At 40.6% G+C, this 24,119-nt stretch overlaps 4 protein-coding genes across 9 annotated transcripts; 2 read left to right on the top strand and 2 right to left on the bottom strand.

Moving 5' to 3' along the window:
* Positions 1-178: 178 nt before the first annotated feature.
* On the bottom strand, positions 179-1,864 carry LOC108082744 (alpha-amylase A-like). The gene is made up of 2 exons (XM_041775726.2): positions 1,647-1,864; positions 179-1,583 (listed from the first exon to the last, which is right to left on the bottom strand). Exons 1-2 carry the CDS (start codon positions 1,821-1,823, stop codon positions 276-278), a joined length of 1,485 nt encoding a protein of 494 aa, XP_041631660.1. The 5' UTR covers positions 1,824-1,864; the 3' UTR covers positions 179-275.
* Positions 1,865-2,990: 1,126 nt separating this feature from the next.
* kel (kelch protein) lies at positions 2,991-12,360 on the top strand. 2 transcript variants are annotated; one of them, XM_017178251.3, is made up of 5 exons: positions 2,991-3,594; positions 5,735-6,136; positions 7,054-8,292; positions 8,354-8,913; positions 9,392-12,360. In XM_017178251.3, exons 1-5 carry the CDS (start codon positions 3,122-3,124, stop codon positions 11,242-11,244), a joined length of 4,527 nt encoding a protein of 1,508 aa, XP_017033740.1. In that variant the 5' UTR covers positions 2,991-3,121; the 3' UTR covers positions 11,245-12,360. The 2 variants fall into 2 exon arrangements, with proteins under 2 accessions (XP_017033740.1, XP_017033741.1); XM_017178252.3 differs by having other exon boundaries at positions 8,357-8,913.
* LOC108082740 (uncharacterized) lies at positions 12,357-23,950 on the bottom strand. 5 transcript variants are annotated; one of them, XM_017178246.3, is made up of 8 exons: positions 23,887-23,950; positions 19,155-19,737; positions 15,842-16,184; positions 14,515-14,918; positions 14,304-14,425; positions 14,091-14,206; positions 13,911-14,028; positions 12,357-13,851 (listed from the first exon to the last, which is right to left on the bottom strand). In XM_017178246.3, exons 2-8 carry the CDS (start codon positions 19,453-19,455, stop codon positions 13,381-13,383), a joined length of 1,875 nt encoding a protein of 624 aa, XP_017033735.1. In that variant the 5' UTR covers positions 19,456-19,737; positions 23,887-23,950; the 3' UTR covers positions 12,357-13,380. The 5 variants fall into 5 exon arrangements, with proteins under 5 accessions (XP_017033735.1, XP_041631658.1, XP_017033737.1 ...); XM_041775724.2 differs by having other exon boundaries at positions 19,155-19,875; positions 23,887-23,943; XM_017178248.3 differs by lacking the exon at positions 23,887-23,950 and adding an exon at positions 20,704-20,755.
* Positions 17,426-18,695, top strand: Grl36b (Gustatory receptor-like 36b). The gene is made up of 3 exons (XM_017178250.1): positions 17,426-17,757; positions 17,817-18,429; positions 18,492-18,695. Exons 1-3 carry the CDS (start codon positions 17,426-17,428, stop codon positions 18,693-18,695), a joined length of 1,149 nt encoding a protein of 382 aa, XP_017033739.1.
* Positions 23,951-24,119: the final 169 nt, after the last annotated feature.

Here is a 24,119-nt window from a genome sequence, read left to right on the forward strand (position 1 = left end):
GTGTCAAGCTATGCTAGTAAATTGTACATTAAATAATACAAAAAAATTGAACACTGATTTTGGACCTCAAAATATTAACTGCATACTTTTAGGCAATCTGTAAAAGGATTTCTTGTTTGAAATTCCATCAGGTTTAATGCTCAAAATATTCTTATTTAAAAACCAAAAAACTCCAATCTTATTTTTGCAATAATCTCTTTATTTCAGTAAAAATTAATAATCTCAATTGAATGTTCGGGTTCTACATTATCTGCCTGAATCCCTCTTGCCCATCCTTACAACTTGGCATTGACATGGATGGCCAGGACACCATCATCCTCGGAGTTACCAAGATAAATGGATGCACGTCCATCGGAGCCCACGGTCACCGTCTTACCGGTGCAGGAGGAGCCGTTCTTGGTGCCAGAGATGACGTCACAGTAGGTGCCGGCGGGCAGGCCCGTCTGCAGGGAGCTGTTCAGGTCGTAGTTGTCGTTGTTGAAGGCCACGAAGCCACGGCTGCCGCGGCTGAAGGCGATCTGGTTGCTGCCGTTGTCCCACCAGTTCTGGATGGCGTCGGAGCCGACGGCGTTCCTGAAGGCCACCATGTTGTAGATCTGGCGCCAGCGGTGCTCGCACACCCAGCCGCCGCTGCAGGAGTTGTCGCTGTTGAAGCTCGGCGAGGCGATGTTGTGGCCGTCGGTGGTGGGCGGGCCCTGGTCCGTGTCCGAGAACGAGAAGGAGGACATCACGCGCGGCGTGCCGAAGGGGTGGGCCAGCATGAAGGCGGAGGCCATCCTGTACTGCTTGGGCACCTTGTAGGTGAGTACGTCGGCGCCACCGGCTCCATGTCCGCGCTGGTTGTCATGGTTGTCGACGAAGACGAGCGAGCGGTCGGAGGCGGCGAAGCCCCAGGCGGTGCCCCAGTTGGACAGGTACCGCAGCTGGTTCTTGCCACGGAAGGCCTTGCCGATGGAGTCGGAGTGCCGGAACTCGGTGATGGCGCCCAGGCCAGTGTACTCCGACTTGCTGATGGCCTCGCCACCCATGTCGATCACCTCCTGCACGATGTAGGCCTTGGAGCCCGAGGAGAAGCCGTGGTCGGTGTTCAGGTTCTTCAAGCGGCCATAGATGACGCCCAGATCAGCGGGCCACATGTGCTTGGCGGCGTCCACGCGGAATCCAGCCACTCCCAGGTCAATGAGGTGATTCAGGAACTCGGCAATCTTTTCCTGAACATAGGAGTTGCCCTGGTTGAGGTCGCGGAGACCCACCAGCTCGCAGTTGCGCACTTGGTTGGCATCGTTGTAGTTGCTGATGGCGCAGGTCGGGTTGAAGTCCAGCGAGGAGTAGGGCACTCCGGGGTAGCTCTTGCTGCTGGGACTGGCAGTGCTGCCGCCCGTGCCGTAGGTGCCTCCGTTGGCAGCCATGTGGTTGAAGATCACGTCCACGTAGATGCGCACGCCGACGGCGTTGCAGCGTCGGGTCATGCTGGCGAACTGCTCCTCGTTGCCGGAACGGGTCACGAGCTTGTAGGAGATGGGCTGGTAGCGCTCCCACCAGGGGCGGCTGTCCTTCACGGCATTCTCGTTGACGGGGGAGACCTAATGGGGGCTTAAGAGTTAGAAATCCCTTCTAGAGTAGAGCCAGAGCGATCTTATCCCTACCTGCACTCCGGCAAAGCCATTGGGGCCCAGGAAGTTCTCGCACTCGGCGGCAATGTCGTCCCACTTCCACTCGAATAGGTGCACCATGCCGCTGCGTCCTGAGGCGTAGTTGGTGTCGAACTGGGCGCTGGCCAGCGCCAGGATGGCGAGGGACACGATGCTCTTGGTCAGAAACATGTTGATTCTAGAAGGAACTCAAGTTTCACTCTGATTCTAAGTGGGTCGTTGCAGCTCCTTATATAGGGGGTCTATGTCTCATTGGCTTCGCGGGAGTGATTTTGGGCTCCGCGGAATCTTATCGTGGCCCAAGGCGATTCCTAATCGATGCCCGTGCAGACGGACTGACTGGAAGTAGCTGGCATTATTGGCGTAGATGATTAATTAGATTAGTGGCCTGATTAGCACGTATTTATTGTTATTTGTGTATCAGGAATATGTACATCGGGACAGTGCATTCCTTTGATATAAGGGATTTATGGGCCACTCGAGCACTCACCTTGCATGCTGTCTGAGGCGTGATCGGTGTGAACTATGCTCCTTGGTGGTCAGATATTTAACTTAAATTTAACTAGGGAATGCAAGTTGCTTGGGGAATCGTTTTTTAATTATTTTGATTTAAATCTGATATACTTTTGGATATTATACTAATAACAAATATTTAATTCGATTCAATTAATATTATTAATCATTATTATTTTTGCTTTTATAAATCTGTTAAGTCTTTTAGTCTGGTTTTTCTATTCCTAGAAACTTTGAAATTTTCATGTTCTGATTTTTTTGTATATTTAACTAGATATTATAAATAAAATAAGAAGGAAAACAAGTATAAATAAATTTGCATATTTACTTTATTATTTATATTTTCACCTTTAATATAATTAATAAATTAATCATTTAATTTTAAACGGATTACCTGTTTAAATTATACTCGAAATTTACATACTTTGAGGTACTTTGGTTTAAGAAACCCTTTATATTTCATAAATTATGTGTTTTATTGGAACCAAAAATAAACAATATAAATTCACACTTTTTCGGGTGAAAAATGAAAATAAAAATCTTAAAAAAAAATAGTTTAAAAATCCAAACCAGAAAACATTTTATAAGTACTTAAATAAACGTAAAATAAAACTGATAACATATATTCAAACTCCAACGGTTTTATTCCAACAAGTGAATTACGTTTTCACGTTTCATTACGTTTCGAGTAACCAAGTTATTCATCACTTTACGTAGTTTGACTACGTCATGGTTAATCTTAGTGTGACCATCTGCAGTGGACCAGAAAATATCCCTTTTTGCAAGGCAAATCCATGTGTTTTCATCAGAAAACAAGGGAAGCACACTTAATTTGCAAAAAAAAAAATTAAAACGCTAAACATATAGATTATATTGGTTTTCTGGCTGAAGCAGCCGTATTTCCGCTCGATTCCGTTCCCGGTCCGTTTCGATTTGGGCGCCGAGAACGCGGCTGAATGATAGCTCTGAGTGCGCTTTTAACCAAATACACGATCGGTATTATGAGCAACTTAAGCAATGGCAACCAACAACCGCTCCAGCAGCAGCAGCCGCAGCAGCAGGCGCAGCAACAACAACAGCAGGCACAGAACCCGCATCAGCAGCAGGGAAACGAGGCGGGCGGAGAGCTGTTTGTGGCTCCGCCGCCCGGTTTAGGCGTTGCTGTGGGCATGGCAGCCATGCAACAGCGCAATCGGATTCTGCAGCAGCAGCAGCACCAGCATCCGCAGCAGCCCCAGAATCCCGCCGCCGAGGGCAGTGGCCTGGACCGAGGAAGTTGCCTTTTACGCTATGCCAGCCAGAATTCGCTGGACGAGAGCAGCCAGAAGCATGTCCAGCGGCCGAACGGCAAGGAGCGGGGCACCGTGGGACAATACAGCAATGAGCAGCACACGGCAAGGTCCTTCGATGCCATGAACGAGATGCGCAAGTAAGGAAGAGGGGGTTTTGGGTTGAAAGTAACTTAAAAGTGGTCAAAAATATGTGAAATCTTGGCGAAATTTCTGAAAATACGGTTTATTTTCATATGGGTAGTGATTCTGGGCTTTTTCAAAGGTAATTTAGGATTATTTTATCTGTTATCAGAGTTGATTTTGGATATATTCCAAGATAAATTGCAATTTATCACCTATTTTCATTTAAAAAAATCTCTAAAATTATTATATATTTATAAATAATATTTAAAACCTCATTTTGATAATCATTTTAACTTAAAGCTAACTTTACCCACTTATATTTGGGTTATTAGAGTTCATTTTTCTGAAGTAAAACCAAGGATTTACTGGTTTTTTGTATTGACTTCTCTGTATTGAACAAGTTGAACAACATTATTACCAAACAATTGTCAAGAAAACGTTCAAATACTACGCAGTTTCCGCAATATTTGTTCACAGAATTAGCGGTGGTTTAACTTATATACATACCTGTTATGGGATAATTGCCTTTTAGACCTAGTTTTTATTTGAAAACTGTTTACCTGCTTTTAGGTTTGTCTCAAATAGCAGATATATTCAAATTGGGTAAAGATTTAGGGGGATTTAGGGGGATAAAGATATTATTGAGTATATTTTCTGGGCTATTTAATGTTAGTTTAGCTATATTTAAAAGGGGTTTTCCTATATTTAAGGATTTCTTTTAATTTATTTTCAGTTTCATTAAGAATATAATCTTTAAATATATACATTTTGAGTTATAAACCATAATGTAACGCCTTTTCAATTATAGTTTAAAGATGACTTGCTTAGAAAGGTTATTTAGCTTAAAATCTTTAAAAACATTAGGCTAACTTTAACCCAATTACTCATGGATAAGAAGAAATAATTGTTATCTTAAATCTTCCCTCTTCAACCTACCACAAAAATAAGTACAAAAAGATTCGTTTAAGTTCCTATAAATTCATTCTATTTTGGTAAACCTCTCCCTTTTGTTGCCCCCACAAACAAAGGAGATGTATATTTAATTGCTGTGCTCAGTGCAGGAAAGGGACAGGTGCGTCGTCGTCTGATTTGGGCCAAGATGCGAAAAAATAATCACTGAATAAATGTCGGACGATCGTCATCATTATGATCTCGCACCGCATATTTGCGCAGTTCGCTTTGTTTGGCTTTCCGAGCGTCGCTAATATTTGTGTTTCTCTCTGTTTGCACACAATATTTGCGGACTTGGCCGACGCTTTTGTCGTGGGGCGGCCATTCGCATTAATTATTGTCTAGTTTTTATTATGATGAGTTTCAATACGCCTTCGGGTTTCGCATTAGGCCACGACCTTGAACTTGGTCTGCTGCGGGCCAAAAATATATACATATGTATTCCGAATTCGAATCTGATTTCGAATTCCGCTTCCGCGTCTTTCGCTTTTTCGGGCTTTCGGGTTTTCGGTTATCTGGAAAACTACTGGAGCTATGGAAATTTTATTGGCAGCTTGGAATAAAACAAGTTTTTACCTCAACGAAAGTGAAGGTGGTGTGTAACCCAAAAAAACTGGATTGTTATTGTTTATTTATTGCTTTTGGACTGTTGAATTCATAACAAAAGAGTACCTGGGAATCTGTCATAAAGTGGAGGAAATTTATTTATAGCTGTCTCTAATAATAATAATAAAACATAGCAGTTTATAGGTGAGAAACAAGATGTTATTTGCATAAATAATCAGAAGATTATAGAGACTTGGGTTCCTAAGATATTTCTTCAATAAAATACGAGTTTATTTACCTCAAAAATCCAAACAAAAACACTTTTAAACATCTGTATTTCCACAAAAGCTCTTAGAATCAATTTTGAACAAATTCTTTGTTTAAATACAACATTTACAGGCATTTTTTTCAAGGTTTCTTTGGCACGCTTTTAATTTTTTAATGGGTTTTTATTATAGGAATTTGATTATAAAAATGGGATTGTATTTTTCAAGGAAATATAAAGCGAATAAATGCAATAAAAAATTATTTAAAAATTCTAAAACTTTGCTTAAAGAAATTAAATTTTAAAAATTAGAAATCAAGTGCAAATTATATTTTAGTTCGAATTAATTTTGAGAAAAATATTTTTACAATGAAACCCTCTTTCCTTCACAGACAAAAACAGCTCTGTGATGTGATATTAGTGGCCGACGATGTGGAAATCCATGCCCATCGCATGGTTCTGGCCTCCTGCAGTCCCTACTTCTATGCAATGTTCACCGGCTTCGAGGAGTCGCGTCAGACGAGGATCACCCTACAAAGCGTCGATGCTCGGGCACTGGAACTGCTCATTGATTATGTGTACACGGCCACCGTGGAGGTAAACGAGGATAATGTTCAGGTCCTGCTGACGGCCGCCAATCTCCTGCAGCTCAACGATGTGCGCGATGCCTGCTGCGATTTCCTGCAGACCCAGCTGGATGCCAGTAATTGCCTGGGCATCCGGGAATTTGCCGATCTTCATGCCTGCGTGGAATTATTAAATTACGCGGAAACCTACATTGAACAGCATTTCAAGTGAGTTGAGGGGAAGAGATTGGGTTGTTTTTGTTTAAGAAAATATAGAACTAAATTGCTTTTACCTTTTATTTTACATTCGTCATTGCTTTAGTTATTCCCTTAGAAATTTTAAAAGATAATGTCAGTCTTTGTTGAGTAAATCAACACTTTATAATCAAAACCAACTCAGGATCAGCGAAGGTTAAGTTCAAAAACAGTTCAGTTACCTAATAATAATGTGTTTATATAATTGTATATATAAATATGTATTATATTTATATGTATTATTATTGGCTAAAGCGCCTTTTAAAAGATTACGACTTGAATATTATAGGCAAAAGATGCAAACATTTTTAAGAATAATTTTTTTGTATACATAAGACCTGATATTTTATGCTAAAATTGTATTTAAAATGCGTAATTTACTTTTCTTTTCTAAAATTGTATTTAAAATGCGTAATTTACTTTGTTTTTTAATTTATTAATAAAAATAAAACACTTTTTAGAAATGTGTATAAGTTGACAACCACGTTTTGCTGTTTACAAGTTTTTAATTTACGAGATTTCAGTTTAATCACGTCTTGTCAGCTATTTAAATGCGTAAATATTTTATCATAAAAATGGTCTCTATCAAGTTGATTTAAATAAGATTAGAAAATATATTTAAAATAATATTTATGTTTATTTAAAATTTAAAATATATTTTGGAAATAAATATAGCTATAGTATCAATATGCAAGTCCCTTTAAGACCCACTAATTGCCACTTTTAACGTATTAAGTCAATTTAACATTTTTGAATCATAAACAAATGCTTATCTGAAGGGTAATTCTCAGTTAAATATACACTCAAATCCGGTTTGCCGGCTTTTAATTTTATTTTAATTTCTTTAATTACTTATTACTCTGTTTTTTCTTTGTTGGTTTCCCTTTCAGCGAGGTAATCCAGTTCGATGAGTTTCTGAATCTCTCACACGAGCAGGTCATCAGCTTGATAGGCAACGACCGGATCTCGGTGCCAAACGAGGAGCGTGTGTACGAGTGTGTCATTGCCTGGCTGCGCTACGATGTCCCCATGCGCGAGCAGTTCACATCATCGCTCATGGAGCATGTCCGGCTGCCCTTCCTGTCCAAGGAGTACATCACACAGCGCGTGGACAAAGAGCTGCTCCTCGAGGGGAATATAGTTTGCAAGAATCTCATAATCGAAGCTTTGACCTATCATCTGCTGCCCACGGAAACGAAATCTGCAAGAACTGTGCCACGGAAACCGGTGGGAATGCCCAAAATATTGCTCGTTATAGGAGGACAAGCCCCGAAAGCTATTCGCTCAGTGGAATGGTATGATCTGAGGGAGGAGAAATGGTACCAGGCTGCCGAAATGCCAAACAGACGGTGCCGTTCCGGACTGAGTGTTCTCGGTGAGAAAGTCTACGCAGTCGGCGGCTTCAATGGCTCGCTGCGCGTTCGCACTGTGGATGTCTATGATCCGACCACGGATCAGTGGGCCAACTGCTGCAACATGGAGGCCCGGCGATCCACTCTAGGCGTAGCTGTCCTAAATGGTTGCATATACGCTGTGGGAGGATTCGATGGCACCACCGGTCTATCCAGTGCCGAGATGTATGATCCCAAGACTGACATCTGGCGATTTATCGCCTCCATGTCCACGCGTCGCAGCTCAGTGGGTGTGGGCGTGGTCCATGGTCTTCTCTATGCCGTTGGCGGCTACGATGGCTTCTCGCGTCAATGCTTGTCTTCGGTGGAACGCTACAATCCCGATACGGACACCTGGGTAGCGGTGGCGGAGATGAGTTCCAGGCGCAGCGGCGCTGGTGTGGGAGTTCTCAATAACATCCTGTATGCTGTGGGCGGACATGATGGCCCCATGGTCAGGAAATCCGTGGAGGCTTACGACTGCGAAACAAATTCTTGGCGCTCGGTGGCGGATATGTCTTATTGCCGGCGAAATGCTGGCGTGGTGGCTCACGAAGGCCTGCTATATGTGGTGGGAGGCGATGATGGAACCACAAATCTTGCCTCGGTTGAGGTCTATTGTCCCGATTCGGACAGCTGGAGGATGTTGCCTGCCCTGATGACCATTGGACGCAGTTACGCGGGCGTCTGTATGATCGATAAGCCCATGTGAATGGAAGAGCAGGGTGCATTGGCACGGTGAGTGCAAGTTTTTAATAAAATGAACAATTTAATAAATTTTTAAACTTTTTATACTTAGCAGTCAAGCGGCTTCGCTGGCCATCGCACTGCTGGATGATGAGAATAGCCAGGCGGAGGGCACAATGGAGGGTGCCATTGGTGGTGCTGCCATCTATGGTAATCTGGCGCCAGTTGGAGCAGCTGCACCGGCTGCAGCTCCTGCTCCTGCACCAGCTAATGCCGCTATTGCTGCTCCACAGCCAAATCATCCGCATTACGAAAACATCTATGCACCAATTGGTCAGCCCAGCAATCAAGCGGCTGCTGCCAATGCCCCTGCAAATGCCGAGGAAGCTCAGCAACCACCACAACAACAACAACAACCAGCGCCAACGGAAGCCAATGCCAGTAACAACAACAACAACAACCAGTCACCGCCAATAGCACAACCACAACAAGCACAGCCGCAACCACAACGCATACTGCCCATGAACAACTATAGAAATGACTTGTACGATCGATCTACGGGAGGAATCCTGGGATCAAACGCTTCTGCCGCCGCCGCTGCCTATGATGTTCCAAGAGCCGTGAGATCTGGCCTTGGCTACAGGCGCAACTTTCGCATCGATATGCAGAATGGTGAGAATTGATTTCATAAAACTTTCAAGTTGTATAAATAAGATTTGAGCGGAAGTTCAGTTTTTGAGTAGATTTTTTGCTTGCTTCCACATTTAATTAAGTGATAATTGCCTATAGTTTGCACCTTTTTTTGCTTGAAGTTTATTAGCAAATTTGGAACTCAAGTTCATTGCAAGTGTTTTGAGAAATAGAAAAGGGAAGGGAAGTTAATAGGAAGTATTTAAGGGAAGAACAATGGTTAATTCGGGACACTTTTCAAAAATTTGTTGTGCCAAAACGCCTAAAGTTAGCAAACATAACATTTAAACAATTTTGTGTTAAATTTTTTAATTGCAAAATATTTAGAGATATAGAAGTTATAGGGAAGTTATAAGTGGCCTCCCAAGAAAAGTTGATTGGCGGAATACAGGTTTGCATTCGTTAAAGGATTAGTGTCCTAATCCTTCTGTTCCTAATCCTTCTCTTACCTCTCCTCCAGGCAATCGCTATGGCAATGGCCTTCGCTGCACTCCCCTTTACACCAACAGCCGCTCCAACTGCCAGCGTCAGCGCAGCTTCGACGACACCGAGTCCACCGATGGTTATAATCTCCCCTATGCCGCCGCTGGAACCATGCGCTATGAGAATATTTACGAGCAAATACGAGATGAGCCGCTTTATCGCACCTCTGCTGCCGCCAATCGAGTGCCGCTCTATACACGGCTCGATGTGCTGGGTCATGGGATTGGCAGGATTGAGAGACACCTGAGCTCGTCGTGCGGCAACATAGATCACTATAATCTGGGTGGACACTATGCGGTGCTGGGACACTCGCATTTCGGAACAGTGGGTCATATTCGTTTGAATGCCAATGGAACGGGCGGCGGCGGAGGAGGAGGTGGAGCAGCAGCCACTGTAAGCAATGGAAATACCACCTGCAATGTGCCAAATTGTCAGGCTTACATGGGAAATACCAGTTCATCGACGCCCGTGGAGTATGCCAATGTCAAGGTTCCAGTGAAGAACAGTGCCTCCAGTTTCTTTAGCTGCCTGCATGGCGAGAATTCTCAGAGCATGACGAATATATACAAGACTTCTGGGGCCACAGCAGCTGCTCACCATTCCCCCTTGACGCCCAATGTGTCCATGGAGCGAGCAGCTCGTTCCGCATCCGCTGGAGCTGCAGGAGTAGCTGCTGTCTCAGTTGAGGAGCCAGCATCAGCGGATAATTTGCCAAGTTCATCGATTAGCAGCACGAATCGACCGCCAACGGGAGCCATACCCAAAGTAAAGATAGCCACCAGTAAGACAGCCAAGGAAGCAACAGCAGGAGGAGCAACATCTGGAAATACTTTGGCCACCTCAGCTGCAACCGATAAAAGTTCATCAACAACTGGAGCAGCAGGAGCAGGATCAGGCAAAGCAGGAACTTTGGCCAAGAAAAGCTCAACGGGAGCAGCAGCACGTTCCTCCAGTTCTTCCGGCGATGGCACCTTGAATCGCATCTCCAAGTCAAGTCTCCAGTGGCTGCTAGTTAACAAGTGGCTTCCCTTGTGGATTGGCCAAGGGCCGGATTGCAAGGTAATCGACTTTAACTTTATGTTTTCCCGCGACTGTGTCAGCTGCGACACCGCCTCGGTAGCCTCGCAGATGTCGAATCCATATGGAACTCCCCGCCTGGGTGTTGGCCTACCCCAGGATATGGTGCGCTTCCAGAGTTCCTGCTCTGGGGGAGCTTGTACGGCAGGGGGAGCTACTGCATCCACCATGCGCCGGGATGCCACAGGTCGACCGCTGCACAGCACCTTGAGTCGACTGAGGATGAATGGTGGGGAGAGAAGGAACCAAAATGCAGTGGCGGCTGCCAACTATCGTTACGAAGATCCCTCGTATGAGAATGTCCATGTTCAGTGGCAAAATGGCTTTGAATTTGGCAGATCCCGTGACTACGATGCGAATCCCATTTATCACCAGCAACAGCAGCAGCAGCGTCCCATGCTCCAGAGAGCCAGATCGGAGAGTCCCACATTTAGTAACCAGCAGAGGCGTCTCCAGCGTCAGGCAGCTCAGGCAGCCCAAGCTCAATTGAAGCCACCGCCACCAGGATCACCAGATCCCTTCAAGAACTACAAATTGAATGCGGAGAACAACAGCTTTAAGCCCAAGTCAGTGGCGGCTGCGGAAGAGCTAGAAGGAGCTGTGGGAGGAGCTGTAGTGGAAATGCCTCCTCTGGAGTTGGATGCCGAGCCCGTAGATCCTGTGAACTTGAGTGATAATGAGGCAGAGGCCATTGGCGGCCAAAGTAATACTTCAAACAGCACAAACAGCCATGTGAATGAGCAAAATGATTAAAAAAGCAAGAAGGAGACACACCTTAGTTACTTTTGGCAGCAAGCAGTGTTTAATTAACTTTAATTTAAGCAGGAAAAAATATTATAAACCTTCCAAAATAGCACTGGTTTTTAAATCAATTAAAAAAGGTTTTCCAAATTACGTAATAACATTTTTTATGAACCAAAATTAGTTCAAACATTTTATAGTATTCTTTCAGTCACCTTTTACAATTGATTTCAAAATCACAGCTATTTCTATGGCCTGCCTAGCAAAACCTTATCAATTAAACGCTGCTCGGTTCTCTCTTCAAAATTGGATCTCAGCAAAAAATATACAAAACGACCAAAACAGGAAATAGCAAGCAGAAATCGAGCAAATTTTACATTTTAAAAACCACTTTATTGTGGAATTTGATATTATATTAAAAGAAAAGAAAAACCAAGAATTCGAATATTAATTCTATATGTTGCATTCACCATAGTTGTAGTTGAAACAAGAATTTTTGTGTGTCATGTTCATGTCGAAGTTATATCGAGTTACACCTAAGAGCCATATCATATCACACTATCTCTGTCTCTCCGTAACCATAAGCAATATGCATTTGATACGATATATATACATATATAGTTCCATTTCCTGTGTTCCACACTGCCTTTCCATTACTCTTTAGGGTTACTCATCGTATACTATATATATATATTTTTTTTTTTGGCATTTGTTTGCTTACTTTTGTGTGTGTGTGTTAAGTTAAGCCAAGGCTTTAAATCGAAAAAACAATAATGTTTAACAAACTCGGCATTAGAAATCGTTATTGTTTAAGTCAATTAGTGTTACAGGTATTATTTACATAAGCATATGGCAAGGGCAATATAAGAATAAGATGCGTAACGAGCCGGAATTCTTATAAAAAGCTTAGTATAAGAAAAAAAAATGCTTAATGCGGGTAAAGTTAGGAGAAACCTTTGTAATAAAAATATGCTTTACGCTCATAATTTATAAGAATAAGATGCGTAACGCCCATACATTCTTATATTGTCTTTACATATACATACAAATACTCCAATTATATAAAGCATACTTACATGTGTATTGAGTTTAACTAATTCATAATAAAATAGTTCAACGAAACATAGAGTTCTTGGTGGTTTTTTTGTGGAAGGTTTTTGTTTTTATTTTAACAAACTATTATAAAATTGGATGCTCCGTTCTCATTGCTTTTGTTGTTCATATACACAGATACACATTAAATATCATATATCAATATCAATATAATTAAATTAAAAAATACAATATCTGTTCGTAATAGTACGAGTATTTATAGATATATCTGGCCTCGCTCCTTGCTCCTCGGTCCTCGCTCCGATATTAATTTCCACCGATGTGTAGCCGATATGTTTTCGCTATATGCCTGCTCCCCTCACATGGATAGACTCAAAAAAGCATAAACACGGTTGATGATGAGCGCTAATTGAATTTGCAAATAGTATACGTATATGTTTTTTAATATTTTCTTTTTTGAAAATTTTCATCCTGCCTCTAAGTCGAATATTACGGAATTACTCGCGTTAAATATTTGTAGTAAATTTTTGGTGTCTACAAGCTTTTCTTTTTTGTTTTTTATTTTTTTGTCTAAATCGCTGATAAGTTCTTTAGGATTAGGTTTCATATATATTTGTTGCTCATTTTTCGGTTGTTTCGGTTGATTCTGATGTTGTTTTTTTAGTATACTCGTTCGTACTTCGTTTCTCCTCGCCTCGTTCAATGCTAAACTTAAAATATACACGAACAACTAAGAACTAAACTAGAGAAATGCTTTAAAAAAGTAGCCCAGAACTATACAAAATGAACGCTTTAAGCGTCTCCCTTTCTCGATTCCTTTCATTTTTTTAAACCCAGATCAATTTCAAATAAAATTATACACATATCGGCTGTCTGCTTTCTTGGAAAAATAACACTTATTCCTTGGAGAATTTCTACTTTTTCAAAAGAAAATAATTATTTAAAGTTCTGATTTGTTTAGTTCTTTGAAATTAACTAAAATATTTTATTAAAATTCCCAAATCAAGTCTCTCCTATGTTATTTTCGCCTCCTACAGCTCGATATATATCCTGACATAAAGCCACCTATCAAGTTCAAGATCTAGTTATCGCTCTCTACTTGGGCAACTCGTAGATCTGGACGGGCAGCGCCTTGGGCGTGATGATCTCATCCTCAAAGTCCTCGTCATCGCCATGGATGGCATAGTCGCCGCCATTGTGCTCGCTCTCGAACTCGTTTGGTACGATCTCCACGTCGCTGGGACGGGAGGTGCTCCTTGAACCTCCGCCAGAGTCACTGCCGTGCCGATTGGATCTCGTCTTTGTGGATTTGCTAACGAAATCCCGCAGCATGTGAGAGTACAGTATGTCATCCAGATAGTACATGGTGCCCAGGTTATAGACGAACACCTCGCTCTCAGTGATCTGGGCATTATTAACGCTGGTATAGTTGCTGCCCGGATTGCGGGTGATCTTTATGTGGCCACCACCAATGGTCTCAAAGACCTCATTATCCCGCAAATCGCGATTGTAGAGTCGACCTTTGACAAAGTGATTGAGTAGCATTTTGACGCCGCGCTGAGAGGCCTGGTTAGAAAAGATTTATTAGTTTAAATTTTATAGTAAAATTATTTTTGAATACTTACCATAACCTCATCGGATAATTTATCGAAACCCAGCTTCTCGAAGGCCCGATCTTCGGGCACAAAGAACGTGTAGTTGGCTCCCGAAATGTGAGGAGCAATCTCAGCATTGTTTAGATATCTTTTGATTAAAGGTTAAATATTTAATTTAAATAATATACTGAAGATTATCTTAATATTTACCTGGTTATCTGGGAAAATCTGGGATCTCTTTCCAAGGCCAAAAAGGAATGGGACAGGAATTGGGCGCCAAACCAGGGAAAGGCCAGCAAAGGAGGTGTCTCCTTGTCCTTGTGCATCTAAAAAGGAGAGTATAGAGAACAATTAAAAAATTAATTAAGCTATTATTTTTAGGATATTTCTCTACTTTGATTATAGACCCAACCCAGGACTTACCTGGTGCAATTTGGAGACCACAGCCTCTGTAACGAAGAGCACCTCCGATATAATGAACACCTGATTGCCATTGGAGAGGTTGTAGTCGGACATAATGCTCACATTATTCACCGTGGGTGTGGCTGCCGTGTGTGAGAGGAAAACGAAAACATACTCATAAATTGAATTTCTTTTTTTTGGGCCGTAAATTTATGGGAATGAAGCCACTTACGTTGGCCATGGAAGACGACATCCTCGCCACCCATGGTGTGGACAACGAGCTCGTCCACATTCCGGACATCGGAGAGCCGCAGGGGTCGCTGCATGGGCAGAAAGTGATTGCGCAGCACCGACTCCGTGAACTCCGGCACGGAGAATGGATAGAAGCCCCAGTCGATGGGATGCCAGCGCTGGAAGGCGTTGTCCGAGGGTATCAGCACCGTGTACGCATTGTCGTCCATGATGCGGGTCAGGTTGCTCTTGGAGAGAAAGTGCTGGAATACCTTGGTGCCCGTCTTCATGTTGGCCAGGAACGACATCAGTGGACTGGCCTTCGACTCTTTGATAATGGGCTCCACCTTGGCGTGTGCATTCGTAATGTTCGGTTGCTCCAGAGGCTGAGGGTCGTTGTTGCGGCTGGAAAATGCAGGGAGAAAAATTAGTTTGGTATTGGAAGGTCGTTAAAGAAAATTGGGGGGATTGAAGGTGAAAACAAAAGGATGAAGTAGTTTGTATTAACATTTTTGAGGGAAATCATAAGGGTCTTGAAATAGTTTTAGCTAATATTTACTGTGATTAAATCCGTAAAAAAAGGACACCAATGTAAAATCATCTCTTTTAAATTGTCTTTCTTTAATGGAAACTATTTCTATCGGTAATCCGACGCTTTATAACCTAATTTTCTCAGATGAAAAAAAGTGGATGAAACTATTGAAATTTTCTTTTATGTTATAAAAATATGCAGATGATGATAATGGGAATGATGAGATGGGGAGGCTGGAGGAGTGTTGGCAAGGTGGCTCTTCTCCCATAGATTGAGATTGAGGTTCGCTCGATGGCCTCGGTCAAAAGTGCGGAACTGGAAAATCCTAAAGTGTGTGCGGATGTGTGTTAAAGTGTGTATGTGTGTGCAAAAAGTTGGACCAGCAAAAACTTTGTTTGCCGCCTGATAAATTTCGCATGAGTGCACTTTTGACCGCAAACAAACTAGGACTAGGAACTTAGCAAAAGTCCTTTACAGTGGGAAATTAAGATAAAAATAACACTCAAGCAATATAAATAATACAAATAGTATCATTAAAAAAGAGAAAAATTAAGATAATTGCTTATAAAAATATTCAAGGGTAAGATATTTGTCAAAAAATAAAAAAATAAATAATTACAAAAAAATTAGAGCTTTTTTTTAGAATGCAAATTATGAGGTTTTTATAGCAGATGCATTTTAAAAAATCGGCAAAAACTGGCTGTGAATAAAAAAACTATTTATTTAAAATTTAAAATTGAATTCCATCCCACTGTGCAGGAATGGGCCACGGGTGGTCTTACTCAGGACTACTCACTTGTTCGTTTCCTGTATATTGCGCTTGGAGTAGGGCGACTTCCTATCACCCAAATAACCATCAATTGCAATGGCCATCAGGTTCTCATTGATACGCAGCTTGTGGAGTATCTGCTGTCCATTGAGTAGCCAAACATTGTTGTGGGATTTTTCCAATTTACGGAAAACGATTTTGTGTCCGTTCCCATTGCCGAAGGACTCCTCCGGCTCTTCCTTGCCGCTGACCGCACTATAGCTGTCGAAGATCTTTCCGGGCACCAAATGCTCCAACATGAACTCCTTTAGCCGCGGCTTCTCGATGCTCCGCACATCGATTTTGGGCACAATCAATGTGTACGGAATGTCTGCCGGAATGTCCGCCGGAATCGCGGACACATGCAAAGAGGGAGAGAGATGGACAGAGTTACTTCGGGGAATTGCTCACTTAAAAATGTAAACTGTTTTCGTTTCATTTACGACCAAGTGCGGCGCTCAGCTCACCTGGCTCCCTACCGCGATTCCCCACCTGTCTGCATGTTAATCAAGTAATTAACTTTCGGGTGTACACACACACAGGCTAATATGAAGGTGTGTAGTCTGGGGAATTTTGTGGCTTCAATTAGATTATGTTATTATTATGCCACACGCATCTGGGGAGGTGTGTCAGCTGCTATTTTCAAATGCTTTAACTGAATTTATGTCTGGTTTTGTAATTTCTCAAATATGATGCCTGGCAGGAACGAATATTGAATTTTATTTGTTTTTAACTGGCTTTTAATCTATTGAATATTTATTTTTCTGTTGAGTAAGCCATTTCCACCTCCCGATAGTTTTTTTTTGCTTCGTTATTCTGTCAATTAATTTATCATATTTTTTTGTCGAGTTGCATGCATATCGAGTGGTTATCTTTTCTGATTGCTTTCTCGGTAGAGAAAAAATAGTTGCATCAGTTAATTTATATTATATGAAATGGAAATGTATTCTTTTCATTTTTATGAACTTATAATTAAAATGAATAAATTTAATATTTTTTAAGACTGATTGGAATTTATTAATTAATTTTGTTCAACAAAAAATATACTAAATATTTACTTTATGGTTTAAGTATGGTAAAAATATTTATTTTAATACATTATATTATTTTATATAAATCCTAGGACATATTCTCAAGAGGCCTCTAACTCCCATGGGGTTAATTAATATTGTTTTTTATTGCATAGACAAGCTAAATATATTTAATATGCAATAAAAAAGTCTTAGAGGTTATCTTATAATCCATTTTTTAAATCGATTAATTATTTATTGTTCTATTATTATTTTATTTAAATAAAAGATTTATAAATTATTCCAATGAATTATTTATCAATACTTTTGTAACTTTTGTAATCAACTTCGTAGTGAAAACGTAGGGGAAACGGAGAGACGTTTCCCTAACTTCTTTCCCCTCTTCTAATGTCCAAATTGAACATTTTTTGTTTATGATCAACATTTGGACAGCTAAACGAAGTCATTTATCAACGTCACACATTTCCATTTTCCCCTCAATTTTCGGAGTTTTCCAGAGCTGCTGTCTGAAGCTGCTTTTTTGGGAGTCATGAGTTGCGCCATGTCCTGTCTAACTGGCATTTTGCAGCTGCTGCAAGTGCTGACAACGCTCTCGGGTTGCAACATCTACAGCTATGCGGAGAACAGGCGGGAATTCCGGCTGAATGGAAGGACTCATCTATTGGTTCGGGCCATGCACAGATTCTGGCTACGACCCTGGCTAGTGGTGACTTTTGTGCTGCACTTTATATACTGGGTAATGGAGTTTCTACGTGGACTCACGGATGCCACACCGGGCAGTGAAAGACCCTTGAATCTCATTTATGGAATTGGTCTAGCCGTTGTCATACACCAGAACTATGTCATTAGCTTGGCCATGGCCTATTACTACAGGTGGAGTTTAAATAAAATAACGTAGTTATTAAATATTTATCATATTTATTTATGAACAGATACCATCGCCTTCAGATAAGGCAGCTGCTCAATGGCTTTGTGGGGATCTATCACGGCTATGAAAGAATTTGTGGCCGGGAACCCATCATCAATTGGTGGTTCTTCTTTATTCAAACCTTCCGAGTTTTTACCGCCTCGGTGGCCCCACTGATTAAGTCCAAATTTAAGTTTGTTGGCTTTGGCTCAAAAATGGATATTATTATAAGGGATTCGGCAGTGCTCTTCATATGCCTTCAGCCTTTTTTGCTCTCAGTGGTTGGTCACCTGGGCATACTGATCCTCTATGCCTGCTACGATATTCAAGTGAACAATGGAAGGAGAAGGAGGAGATCTTTACAACTCCTGGACTACTATCGACACCTGATCAGGCTCAGGCAAAATCTGGATTTCCTGGTGAGGCCCATTGTCTGGACATTGGTGCTGGAGAACATTTTGCTCTTCATAGGTGGCTTTCATTTGTACCTTTACGATATGCAGTCTGTGGGGCATATGGGAAAATGTATTCTCACGTCTTCCGTATTTCCCTTAACCTTTTTGCATGTGATTGCGAAAATAAGGTTTATAGAACGGGAGTTTGGAGTATTTAAAGCAGACTCCAGGAAGCAGGCTAAGGTGAGGAAGATTTTTAAACTTAAAAAAAAAGTAAATGTTATTTTTTTTTAAATTTTTTTCAGCTCCAAGTCTTTTGGCTTTTTAAAAAGGTAATGCAAGTAACTATCGATAAAACTGAACTTAATATTTTTAAACTCGATCGAGGACTTATTTTAGAAACTTTAAGACATGCTTGGGTTTTTGCCATGTTTACCAATAGTATTTTATTGAATAGCACTGCCAGGCTGAAGCACTTTGAGAGTGTCAAGTATAAGAAGCTTTTGTAATATGTTCATATATAATTTTATATTAAGTTAATTAGGCTTAGTGCATTAAATATTAAGATTTTTTACTTTATTATTTGCTAATATTTGCTATAATATTTTAAAATATTTAATTATGCCTTAAATAGAGACACGACATCCTTTAATTTGGTAAGAACATACATTTTTTAATGCTGTAGATAAATGACAAAATAAAAACGAATTATATAATTAATATAAGTATTCAATCCAAATAAAGTTATTTAAGTAAAGGATTCTTTAGACTTCTTTAATATATTATTCCAAAGAAAATTTTTTTTATTTCACAACTCAATTTTAAACTTTAATTCGAATAATTTTGTTTTCTTATAAATTTATTACCTTATGAATTCGTTTTTATAATTTTTTTTTCAATTTTCCTTCCTAAAATATTTTCCTCTTATCTCCTTGAGTGCTTTTCCAAAGCCCATTGACAGTACTCACCCGATTTTGGCTTGTAGCCGTAGAGTTCGAGGACGGGAAAGCCGTCATCGATGAAGCGGAAGACCTGCTGCCACTTTTCATCCTCCTGACTGCGCTGCAGGTTGGCCAGGTCGGGCAACACTTTGGCCTCAATCAGCCGGGCGTTCTTCAGACTCGGATCGATTCCGGTTGTCATTGCTCCCGCTCCCGTTGCCGCTGCATCTGCTCCCAGTGCATCCGCGGCGGCAGCAACATCGGCAATCTGCAGCAGCGACAGCAACACGAGCGTTGCCACCGGCACTTGCAACATTTTGCGCGACATTCGAGTTACGAGTTTTGGGTTCCCTGCTCCCTCTCTCCCCCGCTGGCTCTTGTTCGTTAGCAGATTGTAAATTATTTTTAATTGCTAGCACTTGGCTAGAGTTTTTGTTTGTTTACTGCTTTTCTTATTCTTCGAGAGTTCTCTTTCCACTTGCCACTTGCCTCAGTTTTCTTAGTTTTCTCAGTGTTTTTGGTTAGTTTTACGGTACCACGAGTTTATTCATTTTTTGTTTGTTTTATTGTTTGCGAGCGTGTTTCTCGGGTTTTACATAATTGTCAAGTACTGAGAGGGGGGAAGAATAGTGGGGGTTGGAGAGTGATTTTGATTAGTTTTTGCCAACTTTTAACTGGTTAAAATTCCAGGCGTTGCCCGTGGCCTGTCGAGTGTTTTGTATGCAAATCGTATCGCATTTTCGCCCCTCTATAAATACAAATTTATATAAAAATATATATATATATATATATATATATATATATATATATATATAAAGAAGATTGAGTTGTCTAGAATAGCTTGCACAGTGAAAAATAATATTGTAAATATAGTTTCTAAGTTTCTTTCCTTCACGTAATCTCCCTGCCCATCTTCATTTTTGTTTATTACATTAATTTCCCTTCAAATTCATATTATTTTAATCAAATTTTCTTTCTGTGTGGAACATTTGCATTTCGGTGATTGGAAATGCAGTCTGGGGAAAACCCAAAAAGGGCGGCACTATGGCAATGAGATGCAAACAAGATGGGTATCGGGGAATCGTTGAATTTTGCACAGTTTTCTAGTCGTGATGCTGTCCGTCTCCCCACCTATCCCATTTTGCATATATGTACATATAGGTGGTATATACATATAAATCGCAACTGAACAATAAAAAACCATATAATAATGTGCGACAATTTGTTTATTTGCTGACCTCTGCGCTCAAATCTGATCGCATACAAGGCTGTGCTCCTCACTCAGCGGCATGTGCACACCGATACAGATACACACTCAGAGATACAGATACACTCGCACACACACTAATCCGTCAGATGCTGTGTGAAGAAAGTGAATTAATTTCAATTAAAGTTGACAAAACTACGGCGCAAAACCAAGCACTTTGCGGCAAACGAAACTAGTGGGATTGAGTAAAAGAAAAGCTCTCAATCAAATTATAAATAAGAAAAAATTTCCACAAAATTCAGTTCCCGGAAGCTCCAAGAGATCACTATTGGTTTAAACAAAATAATCTTAAAGAAACTAATTTAACACCTTTGGCGCGCATTTGCGAACTGAACCGCACCGATTCCCGAGTCGAACTGAGGCCGAGTCCCGGGGTGGTCAAGTCGCCGCCCCACTGGAGGCCTGGAGCGGATTCCCAAGACCGGGACCAGTGACGACGAGTCGAGCCAAAAGGCGGGTGAAAAACGGTCTCAACGGCAGCCCCAATGGGAAATGGGATGCCGGTGCCGCAGCCTCAGTTCCTGAGAGAAAACCTGTTTAAATTGCAACGTTGATTTGTACCCTGGAAACAGGGGCAGGAGGTTGTTGGAGGGCCAAAATATTAAGGTTTACTGTAAGACTTAAACAAATTATTTCAAATAGGGTTTCAAGAGATTTAAGTTATTTTTGAGGATATTCAAAATGCTGAAGAATGCGCAAATGTTAATTTATATTAAGAAATAAGGCTTAAAATTGGTTATCTAGCTATTCATCGGAATAAACTAATTTTTAAGGAAATTTAAAAGCAAATTAAACCTTTAACAAAAATTTAAGAAATTTAATTGATTGAAGTAAAAGCTTTTCCAGATCCAAAACCCCAAACGAAAACAATTTTCATTCGCATTCAAATTCATATTCCCTGTGCATTTGCCACCGGGCATTTATCACTTATCACAAACGCTCATTATTCATGATTATGCTTTGGCTTTTGTGCAAAATTGTGCAACTACCGCCGCTGTCCCGGCTCACATGGACTACTGGCTGTCTGGTCTGTCAGTGGTTTCCCATTATTGCGGAACACCCCACCCATCTGTCCCAGTCCGAGTCGCTGGTCCGCCAGCACAGTCCCTGTGCCAGCATCAGTTCCAGCATAAGTCCCAGCCTCAGATCTGAGTCCAATCCCGTTCCCATTTTCATTCTGACACGGCAAGAAAATATTAATAATAATCTTTGAAATTTGTTAAATCTTAAATAAATAAATATATTTTTTGAAAATGAAATACCCGAAGATAGGTATGTAAAAAATAATAGCATACTTTTGGGATGAACCATTTGGCAAAAAGGTATTTATTCTTAATTTATTGATTATCAATTTATTTTGTAAGTCTTTTAAGTGTAATTTTTAAATAAATTCTGTAGAACATTTTTATGTTTGAAATATTAAATTGTATATTTTTGTTGGTCCCTGTTTGAGATTTTTTGAAGCTCGAAATCGATGGCTTGCCTTTATATTTATTAGTTAATTAATTTATAAATACATGCCAACTAATATATTTTTTAAATAAAATTCTATATCATCTTGTTACTCATTTAATATATAAAAATATTCAGATTATCCCCCAAATTTCCTCTCAGTGACACATCCAGAGACTGGCAGCAATTGCTGTGATTGTGCTGACGAGGTTTCTGTGGCTGAGCTTTAGCATCAGCCGACTGACGGCTGCACTATATAAATGTTGTCTTGCCTTGTTACAACTTGGTATTTTTGGCTTCTTTTGGAGTGCTCTGTGTGTGTTGTGTGTTGTGTGTGGTGTATGTGCGAGGGCTTGTGTGGTTTTTAATGAGAGTCTCGTGCAGGTCTTCACCATTGTCGGAAACTGACTCTGCCGGTCGACGGTATTGTAATTGATATTATTGTCAGGCAGTGAGTTTATTTATACTTTTGGTCGGCTTTTAATAAGCAAGTTGCATTTTGTATGCGATGAGAGCAGCACTGGGCTTTTATCTTGATTAAAATTCGGCTTTTTGTTAAAACATTTTCTGTGGTTAATTTAAAAACTCATAAATATGGAGTTTGCCATTAAAATGGGAATAAAGGAAAAGTAACAGCTTAAATTACTTTTATATACATTTTATATATTTTCTTAGCTGTTTGTTGACTTTTGATAAATGCCTTTAGTTAAAGGAACTAACTTGACACGACTTAAATTAAATGTCAAACATTTCCCAGAGCTCTCTCAACTGGCAGACTGAACTAGTTAAGGTAAAATTACCCACTTAAAGGTGAACTTAAACAACTTGTAATTGGCATCTCTCTATGGAATAGTTTCCGGATACTCAACTCAGCTCCTCCGAGAGTTTCCCCCGCCCCTTTGGCTTGCTTTTTAATTACTTTTCCACGTAAAGCTTGTAGTTTGGCTCGTCCTTTTTGGGTTTTTGCACGTTACACATTCTCTTGTATGATTAAAAAATTCTTGGGAAACAATTTTCATAGTTTTAAGCCGAGAAAAGCCGGTAAATCAAGCCGAGACACGCACATGCACACACACTTGTTATGTAGTTTCAGATCTTGTGATGTGTGGCAGTTGCACAGAAAGAAAATGAGTCTCTTTAAAAAAGGGTTAAATACGAAAGAGATTTATATATATTTATTTATAATAACAGTTTAAAATCTGAACTTCTAAAAAGCTAAAAAAAACTGCTCTTGAAACATTCAAGCACCTTGTAGATATTTTCTCTGCTTTCGAACTAAACCCCCATCCTTTGATTTATAATATTATAGTACCTGATTTTCCTCTCCAAATAAAACTTTAATATTTTGCTTTTGTTACAGTAAATAAATGTTAGTGGAAATGGTAAATGGAAATGTTAGCGTGGGTCTGGGGAAAACTCCACAAGCATAGCCTGGCCGAATTTGTGTATACGAAAACATTTGTGGATTGTAGTTGGTAGCTTGTAGTAGTGATAGTAGTGACAGTGATAGTACTACTACTACGACTACGGAGCAGCAGCAGCAGCAACAAAAACAGCAGCAACAGCAGCAGGAGGAAAGCAGCAACAGAAGCAGCAGCAACAATAAACACTGGCGCAGAGTCCAGAGTGCAAACCAATTGAAATTAATTTGCATAATATAAATCTGGACATTCAGCAATAGAATGGAACCGAAACCACTTTCCAGCCCCACTTTCCCCCGCGTTGCACACACACATCGTGATGCCGCTAATTCTGGGATTATTCACAGTTTATTGCACTTAGTTTTCCTGCACAAAAATATATATGTCCCTTCTTCACATCAGTTCAGTTCAGTTCATTTTAGAGTTCCCTCTTTCCGCGTCACTCGTCACTTGGCATTATTATTATTATTATTTCCTCCTTGGCTAGCTTGCATTGTTTTTCACCGCTTTTCATTGAGCCTTTTCGCTTTTAATTGGATTAGTTTGGTGGAGAATTTTCATTTCTTGTTGTGTTTGGTAGTGTTTTTAAAAAGTTTTCATTGGTTTCACTGGAATTTACTTTCCGCTCTACACAGCTCGCGCGTTGCTCTCGGCAAATGTTGCGTCTGTTGTGCCGGAAAATTGACGACAAATTGAGAGCTTTTGCTTCGGCTGTGTCGTTTGTGGGTGCTTTTGGGGCTCCTTGGTTATGGCTTAGGGTTGTCAGGGTCTACTTAACATTTTTTAAGTTAAAATTAATTTACTTCAAGTTGAAAGAGGCGCTAGATTTACTTGAAAGGTCTATACAAAAAT

Source organism: Drosophila kikkawai, chromosome 2L, assembly GCF_030179895.1.
Source record: "Drosophila kikkawai strain 14028-0561.14 chromosome 2L, DkikHiC1v2, whole genome shotgun sequence".
NCBI classification, from domain to species: domain Eukaryota; kingdom Metazoa; phylum Arthropoda; class Insecta; order Diptera; family Drosophilidae; genus Drosophila; species Drosophila kikkawai.